General features: G+C 40.0%; 1 protein-coding gene across 1 annotated transcript in view; it reads right to left on the bottom strand.

The window, feature by feature from the left end:
• The window catches only part of col24a1 (collagen type XXIV alpha 1), an 88,219-nt gene that overhangs the window by 47,874 nt on the left and 27,357 nt on the right, over positions 1-12,988 (bottom strand). Inside the window, exons 6-14 of the mRNA XM_085387357.1 lie at positions 12,341-12,394; positions 9,923-9,976; positions 7,117-7,161; positions 6,534-6,587; positions 6,315-6,359; positions 4,902-4,955; positions 4,299-4,343; positions 3,413-3,466; positions 3,078-3,122 (exon numbers count right to left, since the gene is read on the bottom strand). Of these exons, the coding sequence (XP_085243483.1) occupies positions 3,078-3,122; positions 3,413-3,466; positions 4,299-4,343; positions 4,902-4,955; positions 6,315-6,359; positions 6,534-6,587; positions 7,117-7,161; positions 9,923-9,976; positions 12,341-12,394 (450 nt within the window). The remainder of the gene's footprint in view (positions 1-3,077; positions 3,123-3,412; positions 3,467-4,298; positions 4,344-4,901; positions 4,956-6,314; positions 6,360-6,533; positions 6,588-7,116; positions 7,162-9,922; positions 9,977-12,340; positions 12,395-12,988) is intronic.

Genomic DNA, 12,988 nt, shown 5'->3' on the forward strand with positions numbered 1-12,988 from the left:
ACATCGGAGCTTATGATGAACATCACTGAACACAGTGAAGCGCAGTTCGTCAGATACAACTGTGAAGGAACAAAACGTGGTGGCACCTTGATTTCATTTGGTCAGAAATGTAATTTACTGTTTTTCTTTGGTAGGAATTCGTGCAAACTTCAAAAGGTATTTCTTTGTTATTAAATACTGTTGAAAAGCCTGTTTATTTCCCTTATATCTTGCCAAGAAGCATTGTTGGCAACAAAGGAATAATCAACAAAACACAAATTTCCTTACTTTTTGAGCTAATTTTAAATAGGCACAGGAAAGGAAAGGAAAGCCCATTCACACACATACAAGTGTGTAAATCAGTGTCACATCCTTTTCTTTTTACACCAAGTGGTCTGCAGTTTCTGAATGAGACCTGTCATCAGTTAAACACAGCAAGTGCCATGGCTAGCAGAACTGATATAATCAAAAGCAACTATTTATTTTTGCATAGCACATGTAAAATTCTGCATGATATTAGGTTTGGGTTTTTTTTTTTTTTTTAACCAAAACACTTGAAGATGGTGTGTGCATACTTCCTGTCTGGCTGTTTCAGTAGGATGAGTGACTTACAGCCAGTAGCTGAGGTGAATGCTGAGAAATCATTCCTCCAGCTGTGTCTAGCGCCACTCAGTGACCCCTCAAAAATCCCCAATAAATTCAAAGATACGAGGAACACAAACCAGTGTAAACGACACTTGAAAGCACGGGACAGGTGCTGTATACAGTTGGATCAGGGTGGCTGACGTGAACATCTGGAAGTAACTATAGACACACGATACTGCATTCTGCAGTAATGGAAAAAAAGCTTGTTCTCTTTTAGGCCTCTGATGGTCTTTCCTTAATTTAAATGTATTTTAACCTCTTTATTGTAACTCACTTTACCCTTTAACAGCAAACAACAAGCTCAGCTCCAGTACTCTACACTCAACCTGACATTAGACTAAAAAAAAAAAACCAAAAAAACAAAACAAAGCAGGCAGCTATATATTCTCTTTATTCTCTACACCCTGTCTGCATGTGGCAAGTTTCGCTTTCACTAAGGTTTCCAATGTCTGGCTCTCTTTAACATGTAAGCCCATGTTGACTTGTGAATCTCATCACATTCACATCCTATTTATACGAGTCCCTTACTTATGGCCTTACCAGTGGTTAAAGCATGAACATGCATAAACAAAAAGAAACCCACTGACAGTCACCTGGCCTCTACTAAACACAACAAGAGGAGGACGAGACACCAAAGCTGAAAATTTCCTCCACATCAGGCATGAATTAACTTTCTGGATGTAGAAGAGCTCAGAAAAGTAAAACATCCTTCCAAAGATTCCTGGATCCAGATCCTTATCATCTCCAGAAGTTAATCACCTTTTGAATTGGGCCAAGCCCCACCTCTGGTGCACTTTGTATGCAAATATGTCAATACCTCTTTGAGGTAGCGGACAAACAAATAAATCAAATGAACCAATCAGATGACCTCCATAGTTGAGGTAGATTTACAGTGTCTCTGGGTTCTCTGGGTTTCTCTAGCTTTAAAGCTTCAGTCCTGGTTCTGTGAATAATCCTAGTTTGAAATTATTGAGTTCCTATTCCTGATTTCATTGTATTACAGTGGGCCTGTATTGTTGTAGTTTTGAATGGTGTTTTCTTGGGTTTCGGCCTCTGTTTTGAGTTTATCAGAGTGCCTTTTGTTAGATTTGTATTGTTGATTGTCATTTATGCTTAGAAATATTTACTCATATATGCTTAGAAGTGTATATAATCATTGGTGGATTGAAAGGATGTTTCATCCTAAAGTAACAGCTCTGTGTAGCATGAAGGGGGAGTGCGTTCACTCCCTCTACAGAGTGTTCCGGCATAGATTACACACCTCCTAGGAAAGGCCGTATCTTCTCTTGCTGATATATGGTATAGCAAACACACGTATATCTGTTTAAGTATAAGAGCCTTTTGTTCAGATGGACCGCTAGACTCCTGGCACCAGCTTTGGGGAGTCTTCACAGGGTCACATCTGGACCTCACACACACACACACACACACACACACACACACACACACACACACACACACACACACACAGTATTCTTTGTTCACATGTATACCTATGTAAGATGTCATATGTTAATGACCCTATGCATATTCATGTAACCACAATAAAAGGAGTGCTATGGGGAGCCTGGCTGAGAGTCTGACGGAGGCTAGGTGGTGGGACGACACTCGGCCCCAGCCAGATTTCCCTCATGCATGAGTAAACCAGCCTGCTTGTGTCTTGCTTTGCAGTGTAATTATATTGTCTTCAACGTTCCAGCGGATAGGTACAAGCTACAAACCTATCACCTTTATTCCCCTCAGTGGTTTTCTGCTCATTCCTCCCTAAGTCTCTTCTGCCTCTGATTTAGTTAGGGTGAAGTCTTCTTGCTTACATGTTTTTCCTATTTTACTTTGAAAGTCAGCCTTTATTCCCTTGTGTTGCTTTTATTTCCTGTCTTACCTTGTCTAGTTGTCACCTATTGGTAGATATCATCACCTGTGTCCACACCCATCTGTCTTCCCCGGGCACTTCTGAGAGTATTTGTAAACTTGCCTCAAGACGTCCGTTCATTTTCCTTGATGTGCATCTCCGATTTCTCTGTAGGTCCTTTATTTACTTTTTAAACTTTGGGACTTTTTATACCTGCCTAAATAAAGGCATGTTATCTTATTTCATTACATTGTTTTTGTGCCTTGCATTCAGGTCACCTCAGCTCCACATATCTTGACGTACAATGGAAGAGAACAACAGAAAAGACACTACTGCCATCAGGAAAACAAAACCCGTATTAAACGATACAGGGAATCTAACCAAGAATTAGCTTGCGACGTGAAAATTCCTAACTACTGTCAGTCGTGAGGCTCATGAGCCAATCCCAATCTAAGCACTAAGACAAGTGGAATAAGACACAATAGGCCTGAGATAAAACTGACAAAACTGAGCCTTGTGAGTCACAGGTCTAAGAACGGACTCACAAATCTAAATCAAACAAAACATGTTGCTGCTAAAAAAAAAAAAAATACAGACTCACCCTTAGACCAGGAAAGCCACTTATGCCAGCCCCACCAACAGGGCCCTGTGGAGGAACATCATAAGTACGTTTGTCTCACTCTCAAAACAATACAGGAGTAACAAAGCATATTTATGTCATCTGATCATAAAAAACCCTAAAAAACTCTCAGTAAAGCTAGGATTATTCATACGCATATAACTGTACATTTTACAGCTGAGTATTATGAGACACTGTCCACCTGTGCTACCTCTAATGAGACAGCACAAACAGAAGAAGCCAGAGTTCAAGGATGAAGACAGAAGACTGAAGTAAGTATTGGACATACTGAACAAAAAGCGGGCACAAGTTCTCACCTCATTTCCATCTGGACCAGGAGGCCCCCTCTCCCCAGCATCCCCCATGACACCCTACGGGGCAAATACATCCACAATTAATTTAAGAAAGTCGGGACTACCATTTTTAACTTTACCCTCAATCTGCAGAGAGTAGCACCTCCACAGAGGTAAAAGAGTAGTTTTTTTCTTCTGCTTTCTCCATAACGGCTCTGTGCTTTCTGTCGTGCGTGGCATAGCAAACCTTTTTTTAAAAATTGACTTTACATGTAGCATTTAACGTGCAATTTCCCAAAGTAATTATTCAAGATTAACTTCACATGGACATAATGTGCAAAAGCACATTTTTTAATGAGGCAAGATTAGCCGGCGTATTAGCCAGACATCACTGTTCCAAGAAAAAAAAAAAAATTGATAAAACAGTCACTGGGCTTTTTGCCCGCTTGGCAACTTCAATACAGAGAAGCGAAGGCTTGTTTTTAAAACATTAACTTTTCACAGTGTGCGGGCCCAACCTAGACATTCCATCTGTCTCTGAGTGTAACTTTATTCAAGGCCACCCTGGAACAAACTTGCAGACAATATGCCAAGATGCATGTAATTTGCTATATCTTGAACACTGTATTGTATGTATGCATACATGTGTAATAGTCCTCTTTGTTCTTTTCTCTCGATGTCCTATCAAACCCGCCTCCTGCTGCTTTAGCACATTCACAGCAGCAGGATACAAATGTGCCTCTTTTGGATGCTTCTGGGGTCTGTGTGGATATGCAGTACTGCTTTATACTGGCATACTGTATACCTGATGAGCTGGATAGCAGCAGTTTTTACCATCAACGTGATGGGCAAAAGTATAGATTTAGGGAACTGTTAAGTATGGAAAAAACCAAAATGGATTCATTATTACATGTCTTCCTTTGGGGCCAGGTCTTCCAGCAGGTCCAGGTATGCCCTAGAAAAGAAAAACAAGCAGTTAGATTTCTCACGCAAGTTTAGGATTGAAATTGAAATGACTGGAAAGAGAATTAGAGAGGATATGAGCCTAAGCAACCACAGCTCTTCTAATCTCCTCCGCAATCCGTAAAACAAAATAAGCCCATAAAATAAGATGCTTAAATTATCCATTAAAGTCGCACAGGTTCTCAATACAGCCTACTTTAGGTGAGGATTCAACAATGCATTTCATCACATTGAATAAAGTTCTCTTGGCATAAAACAAGCTGATGTGAAAAAGCCACAACAAAACTACAAACACCGGGATTTCTTAGATTTTGACCTCTCAAGAATGAAGCAATGTGTTCAGTAATTACTGACTGCCTAAATGGAAAATATTTTTTTCTGTAGCCTAATGATGGGGGGAAAAGTTTGAATAAACAGAAAATAAATGGAGGTGAAAGATAAGATATTTACAGATTTATTAGAGGTAAATAAAAAAATTGTGATGGGAAATGTGTCATGTTTATAGAGACTTTGACAAATTGCACACTGGAAATGAACAAACATCACTCACTTTCTCCCCTTCCAGCCCGGGTGGGCCAGCATCGCCCGGAGGCCCAATGAAACCCTGAAAATGAGAAAAACATCACAACAAAGTAAAAATTCTGTGCTGCATTAACACAGCACAATGCTTACATTAACTTGTCATTATGAAATAACGACAGCAGAAGAATAGTAGCTTGTCTGGTGCACTGTTCTTGAATGCCTTCAAATGCACTAATAATATTTCAGCAACAGAGCTGCGCATAGTCTTTTATTTTGGAAACTGACTAGATTTCCTTTTCCTGCATCTGACTTTTTGCACTCTGCATCAGATGTGGGTCATGTCCGCTCATCTTGGCTAACATGAATAACTTATTTTGTGCTGATGGCAGCACAGGAAAAACGATTTGCCACTGAAATCAGTTCATAACAATCAGGACGGTCGCAGCTTGAACATCTTTGTCTGGAGTACAGAGCCACCACATGAAAGTGCCTAATTGGGTAAAAATAGATGACACAGTCAGAGGATTTTTTTTATCCTTTTAAAATTTAATTCTGGATTTTAAAAGACATGTGTGGCCCTGATGCATCCTGTGGGAAACATGGGAGAAATAGCTGGTTTCACTGGCCAAACTCTTCTTTGTTCAAGGTAAATGTAGCTCAGGAACAGTCTGAGCACAGATTCCTCATCAGTGTTACAGGTAATTTCAAGGAGTTTTCCAGTGAGTAAAAATGCAAACAGGATCAGTATCTGAGACCAATGATCGATTAAATTTTTGTACCAATAACAAAAAAAACAAAAAACAAATAGGATCTTTAATCTGATTTTAAATCATGAACAGTGTTCTCATATCATAATTGGTCCTGCATTACAAGCTAACATACACCAAAAACAAATCTGTTGGAGCCATAAGAAATTAAAAAGTTGGTTTTAGCCTCATTTTTGCAACCAAACTGTCAAAATACGAGCAAAAAACCCTAAAGCTGCTCAGTATTTGTACTACAATTCAGACTGGCTGCATTCAGGTTTGTATGTCAGTTAGCATACAACGTAATCAGTATTTCCGAGTCATCCTTTTTTTTTTTTTTGCATCCCTTTCCACCCTCTCTCATTGCTCAAACATCTTTCTTTTCAGCACATTGTCTGCCTCTGTGGCTCCTTCTCACCCTGCCAGCTTCGGTCCGACACTGTGATCCTAGCTATCCTGTTTCCTGGGACCGCAACGCTCCTCTTAAGTCCATTCTCTAGCTAGCTCATTTGGCCCCTTCTGATTTCATCTGTTCCTCTTCTACCTACGGTCTTTCTTCTGTTCTCCTATTTTGGGGCATTTCAGTCACTGTGGAGCCAGCCTGAAACTCTGGTCCTAATCCTTTCAGGAAATGAAAGAGTTCAATGTAGTAATACTAAAGGAAAAAAAAATAGCAGAAAACACCTTATACTTACACGAACACCTTTAGGGCCAGGGCTACCTTGTGGCCCGGCTGAGCCCTACAAAGAAAAACAGGGAGACTTTGTTGACTACAAAGCATCTGATGTGCATAGGTCAGCAGAAATTAGTGTACATTATTGTGGCTGTGTTCTCTTAGTAAAGTTCTCGATAGAGCAATAAAGGAATCTGCAAGGATTGATGGAGAAACAATTTTTGTGTGTTTTTCACTGCACCTGCCTGCCAGGGTAACCTGCAGCTCCAGCTTCCCCGGGAAGTCCTGGTATGCCCTAAAGTGACGAGAGAGGAAAAGGGAGAGAGAGAGAATGAACGGTGAATAGGGAGATTAGCGGACGGATAACGTGAAAGGGGAGAAACGCAGACTTCTAGTAGCAGTGCCAGCTAAGGAATAAAACAAGCACTGTTCATTCCCAACAGCTCCGTCTACTAACTGCACCTTTCAGCACCCCTCCAATACACCCCATCCCTCACTATCTCACTCTGGCTTTTACTTCAGCTCATTGTTCACTGTTATGTGACTCATTCTTGTTATTGTCGTTGTTTGAGAAAGTGAAGAGTTTTAAGAGGGATAAAAAGAGCCATAAAAAGAACCAGCTACTATAAGGGACAGCTGAAGGACTACCATAACTGGCTTGTCACACACTCATCTTTGCATTCGTTCATTTGCATGTGTGTACCAACCCAGTTCCTATTTGTATTTTTGTGACAAAGTACTAGCCGGAATCCAGCTACCTTGAATTTAACAATTTTAGTTTTGTTGGGCTGTAACACAAACCATGAACACAAATAACTACTTACTTGTTCTCCTGGTGGTCCAGGTGGACCCAGATAACCTTTAGGACCCTTAAAAAGTAAAATGAAACAAGTACTTTTAGTAAATTTCAACTGAAAAATTGGTAACTAAGAGTAATTAAGCTGCCCTGCTAGCAGCATTAAAAGGCATAAAAACTAAATGCTAAATTAAGAATATGTACGCCGAATGTGAACTATTAGAGAGCAGTCAGTCTAATCAAAATATCATGTTGAGTGTTGAAACAAAGCATGCGGATGAAGTCAGGGGATTACCAGCTTCAGTAGGATTCAACTACTTGGAAACCATGAATCTATGTGTCAGGTTCAAAGAGTTTAACCAACCACCCCACTGGACAGACCCCAAGCAGTGCACTAAACAAGAAGAGCCAACAGTAAAACTAGAAAAAAGAAGGGTAGTTAATCACTTTAATGAAGTAAAGAAAAAAACAGTGGGATGGATTTCCTGTGGGCAGTTTTTGTGTTACTACTTTAAAATTTCCCAAGTCATAGATAATGCTTTCAACTTGGGTCGGTAACCTTATGCACGTCCTGCATGTCCTGTGTAAACATGAGAAATTATGCAGTTTTGTATCAGTGAAAATAATGGTTTGAGCTTCATGTTTCTGTGGGAAAGTCTGTGGGCAGGCACACTTTTTGGGACTGGCCAAAGGACATGTGATGAAACAATATATAACAAAATCTATTACATGTGACATCTCTGTTTGAGAAATTTGCTCTAAACAGTTTTCTTTCAGTTTGTGCCATCTAGTTTTAACAAGTCGGTGTCCCATTTTACATCAGGACAGTTTATAAAAACATCCACAGCACATTTCTGAGTTCTGTGTGGTTTTAAAACAAAGTGATTCAATTAAAACACAAAAAAAAATGTTCATTCTGCAGAAAGTGATTAAAGTGGAAACAGTTTAGTGACTCTGGTCCAAAGCCAGCCCTGGGCTACAGCAAAATCCCACATTTAGTTAAGTAAGCACGTTTTCTTTGTAAGCTAAACAGGATTTATTGTTGAGTAAATCAGAGCTATTCTCCTCTTAAGCGCTTTATTTTTGCTTTTGACGTGATTATCAACAACAGATGTTTACAGCGACAAAACACAAGGTCAGGGCCAGGTCAGTGTCTTTTTCGGGGAAGAAAGAGGGCTTCTTGAACAGTATCAATGTCTCTGTCATGTACTTCCGAGGTTGTGACATATGACCTTCACGCCCAATAAAAGTTCCATGCAGGGCTAAAGAGCGTAGGCCAGTCATTTCCTCTTAAAATACCTGATGGGCCGCAGGGGGTGTGCTGGATGTATTAAGTTTAGCTACTGCAAACACTGATGTGGCCTCTTGGGATTCAAGGTTAAGGCCAACTATGTGGAAACCAGATTCAGAATTTCATCAAGAAGCTACCTGTAGATACAGCCATGTGAGGAGCAGGACCACCTACTATAACAGAATAAATCTATTGAGTTCATGGGGTCATGCCAAGAAAAACTCAAACACAACAGCAGCGATGTGTGGCTTTGAGTAAAACTATAAAGCCTAAAAAGAATTTAAGTCTGTCAGTTGATAATTACGTATCAATGCTTTTGATTTTACCCGTCACTGCATCTATGAAATTCTCTGTTTTAAAGCATGGCATGACAGTGGATGTCTGGTACCCAAGGCAGTACCATATCACCCCATTAGAACACTTCGCTCTCGCACTGCAGGCTTACTTGTTGTTCCTAGAATCCAGCTTCCAGTTTGGATTCGGCAGACAGACACTATCTCTACTTTTAAGATTAGGCTTCAAACTTTCCTTTTTGGTAAAGTATATAGTTAGGGCTGGATCAGGTGACCTTGAATCCTCCCTTAGTTATGCTGCAATAGGTGTAGACTGCTGGGGGATTCCCATGATGCACTGAGCATTTTCTTTTCTGTCATCTTTCTCACTCAACATGTGTTAACAGACCTCTCTGTATTGAATCATACTTGTTATTAATCTCTGTCTCTCTTCCACAGCTTGTCTTTTATCATGTCTTCCTTCTCTCACCCCAACCGGTCGCAGCAGATGGCCCCGCCCCTCCCTGAGCCTGGTTCTGCTGGAGGTTTCTTCCTGTTAAAAGGGAGTTTTTCCTTCCCACTGTCGCCAAAGTGCTTGCTCATAGGGGGTCATATCATTGTTGGGTTTTTTCTCTGAATGTATTATTGTAGGGTCTAACTTACAATATAAAGCACATTGAGGCGACTGTTGCTGTGATTTGGCGCTATATAAATACAACTGAATTGAATTGAAATGGAATGGAATGGAATGGAATATTGACTATGCTATTGATCCCACGGTCCAGGGAAAGGTCGTTTTCCTCTTTCAGATCACCTCTGACCTTAAACCTTAAAAGCCAGGTTTAGCTTTGAGCAAAGCAGCACTACGTCCTAACAGTCAGCTTCAAGCTCTGATTGAGACAGAGAGGAAGAAACAGGATCGACCTCACACGGTAAAGTAAAGATATAGGAGGGGAAAATGAGCAAGAAAAGATGGACTCATATATTTCTTTCTGTTAGTTTATAATGAAAATATAAAGAAACACAGACTGTAGACGGAGAACTGTGGCAAGCAGCGATGACATGGGCCACACTGATTCACCTCAATACAAAGGATTGAAAGGAAACAGTAAATGGTAAAAGTAAGATAAAAGTTGTGCTCCCAGTGATTTTTTTTAAAGAATTATAAAACAACAAAATGACATTATACAGTACATAAACATGTACTTTTTCACAGATTGAAAGTCTTTTATGCTCTCATCTCACAAGCAGTTTTATAGAATAAATGTTACCAGTAAGCCTGGAAATCCATTGGGTCCAGGACGACCTGGAGATCCTCTGTCACCCTGATAAAACAAAGGAAAAAGAAAGCAGTACAACACATGCACAGTCATTATTAAATGCCATAAATGAAATATTGTTTAACTCAATACTAAAGCTTCATAAAAGCATTACACCAATGAATATTTCATGAAAGTGATGCAATATTAGAAAAAGGAAATAGCTTTTCTGGTTAAAATGAGAAATGTGGGCGGCCAGAGCAAGCAAAATAGGCAGTGATTGACCAGTTAGATATAAAATTAGGCATCAGTTAACACCAACGTGAACATGATCGCTCTCCTCACATCTCAGAATAGAGTTCTGGCTCATAAAAAGGATCTTATGTTGCCTGTTCGCGTCCATCCTGTTGTGGCTGTGGCCGGCTAATCCCGCTGTGTGCTACCTCAGCTGCCACTTGTTAAATCTGTTATTTATGTCGCTGTCATGGATGTGACTGAGTCCTGTTGTCAAGAGCTTGGCCATCTTAGAGGGGAGCAGCATTTTTGGTTTAATCCTGTGCTCACTCAGAGAAGACTCAGCTTACACTTGCTTGAGTTCAGTTACGATACTGCACACTTGACTTACACATACACAAAAAGAGGTAGCAGCGCAAAGTAAACAAGGGAATTACACTGTGATTCATCATTTGGACAGCTGAGTTGTTTCTTGCTAAACATTATTAGTAAGGACTGAAACATCTGTTTATTAATTCGCCATCACTTTTACAAGAAAAGCCCACACAGTGAAAATTCAGATTTAATGATATAGAGATCAAAATATTCTTATTTTGATTTTAAAAACCCAAAAAAAACTAAATAAAGGTAAGTTGAGCGTGCATATGAGAAATTAACTTGGCTAACAGATTTTAACCAGCATTTTTTCTAATTAAAACACCCCGATTTTTTATAATCGCAGTGCATGGTAGTGCAGTGACCTTTCTGTGCGTAATTTGAATGTTTTCTTCTCTTCAGGTGCTTCAGTTTTTTCTCATGGTCCAAAGACATGCATGGGTTATGTTAACAGGCAATCCTACACTGACCGTAGGTGTGAATGTGAGTGTGAATGATTGTCTGTGTCTCTGTGTTAGCCTTGTGCTAGCATGGAGACGTCCCATGGTTTCCTCCTGGTCTCATCTAGTGAGAGCATGCAGACAGTTCCTGGCCTCATCTAACCTACATCCAACACAACATCTCTGGGACATTATGTTTTAGTCCATCCAAAGCCGCCATGTTCCACCTCAGACTGTCGGGAACTCAGTGATGCCGTGATGCAGATCAGGGAGGAGATCCCCAGGAAACTATCCATCATGTCATTAGGAGCATGAATACCAGCATCCAAGGCCATACAGACTAATGAGTATCATTATGAATTGATGCAATGAGGTTTCTGCAAAATGGACTAGCCTGTTGCAACATTTCTTCACTTTCATGTTCACCAAACTGTCAAGATGCCCATAGATGGATCTACCCCAGTTCTGCTAACCCTAAATTTGCATCTGGGCAACAAAAAGATTTCCTTGCTATTTCCAAAATGTTTCCTCAGTGTTTTAAATAACTCCCAGCATTCCTTTCTTTTGTTGGCTCAATTTTGAACAGTGTGAAACAACACTCGCAGCTGCACACATCTTTAAGTCTCATGGAGGTACAAGAGTGATAACAGCACTGCACTACAAATGAACTTGTAAGTAATACTGGACGAACCCTACTGAAACTTCACATTAATCTGTTTACCCCAGCGAGGATTTAAAGAGAGCTATGATACTTTGCTATGCGAAGCTCCTTAAACTTGAGGGAAGACGGATATGTTTGGATATTAATCACTTCAAAAAAATGTAGCAGTGCTTCTCAGGAATATCATTACTGTAATCATGTTTGAAGAAGAAAATGAGACAGAAGAGATGATAGACTAAGCAAAGGCCAGCCGTGATGATGTCAGACAAATCAGTGACAATAAAATGACTCAGAAATGCATAAAAAAGGCTTTAAAGTCAATGTAGAATGAATTCATTGGGATAAAGAAAACCATACCCTCAAAGTCATTGTTGCAGTATTTGAAAATGAATTTATGCTGAAAACGCCTCGTAAAATTAAATGAAAAATCTGTTTTTCATCATCATGAATGAAAACTGTTTAGTATTTTGTGACTTGTCACGGGCTTGCTGAATAATCTTTAGTACTCACTCTACTGTATGAACTGTGTCAACATTTTGGGATCATTTCACAACATTGAAAAGAAAAAAAAAAAAGAAAAAAAAAGAATCCCACATCATAAACCAAAAGCTGCCAGTAAGTGAAATGGTGGGGGTGACGACTCGTGAGGTCATGAGACAAACATAGCAAAGAGCAGAGGGACAGAGAGCCGGACACAGAGACCAGTGGCAGATTCCTCACCTTCTCTCCTGGTGGAGCCTGACCTGGAGACAGCCCAGGGTCTCCCTTTGAACCCTAGAACAGAAACAGGGTCACAAGGTCATAATGTCAGGCACTCAGTGCATTTATAATCTATTGCTGACACGCAAATCCAGATATTGCCACACCTCAAAAATAGTATACATAAAGATTCTGATTTTGAGAGGTCCAAAAATAAGTATGCAGAAAAAAAGCATGCATAACATGCAGGCTACAGTGCTTGATTACCTGATTTACACTGTATGTGTATAAAAATGTATGTGAACCCTTAAGATAGCTGTCAGCAAAAGGCTAGGTGGTGGCAACCAGAAAAACAATATTGGGGGTAAAGGAGTGAGTCTGATGCCGAATTTGATGCTCATCTCACATAAAAGACATCTGCAAAGACTTATAACAAAGAATGACTCATTAGATACATTCTGGGAAATTTAGAAGTAATTTTAGATCCTAAAAACTGAAAATCAGCTGAAGGAAGGAAGGAAGGAAGGAGCTGATTACCGCCTTTTTTCATTGGTCTGCATGCAGCATTTTGTATGGTATGAAAAAGCAAAGCATACCAAATTCAAAGCCATCTGGTGTAGGATGACAGTCAGAGGCTTTAACCTTCAGCCGGGGTTCATAAGTAATTTG

Source organism: Rhamphochromis longiceps, linkage group LG17 (genome assembly GCF_057381845.1).
Source record: "Rhamphochromis longiceps isolate RC_006_pf linkage group LG17, R_longiceps_female_GT1.1, whole genome shotgun sequence".
Classification (NCBI taxonomy): domain Eukaryota; kingdom Metazoa; phylum Chordata; class Actinopteri; order Cichliformes; family Cichlidae; genus Rhamphochromis; species Rhamphochromis longiceps.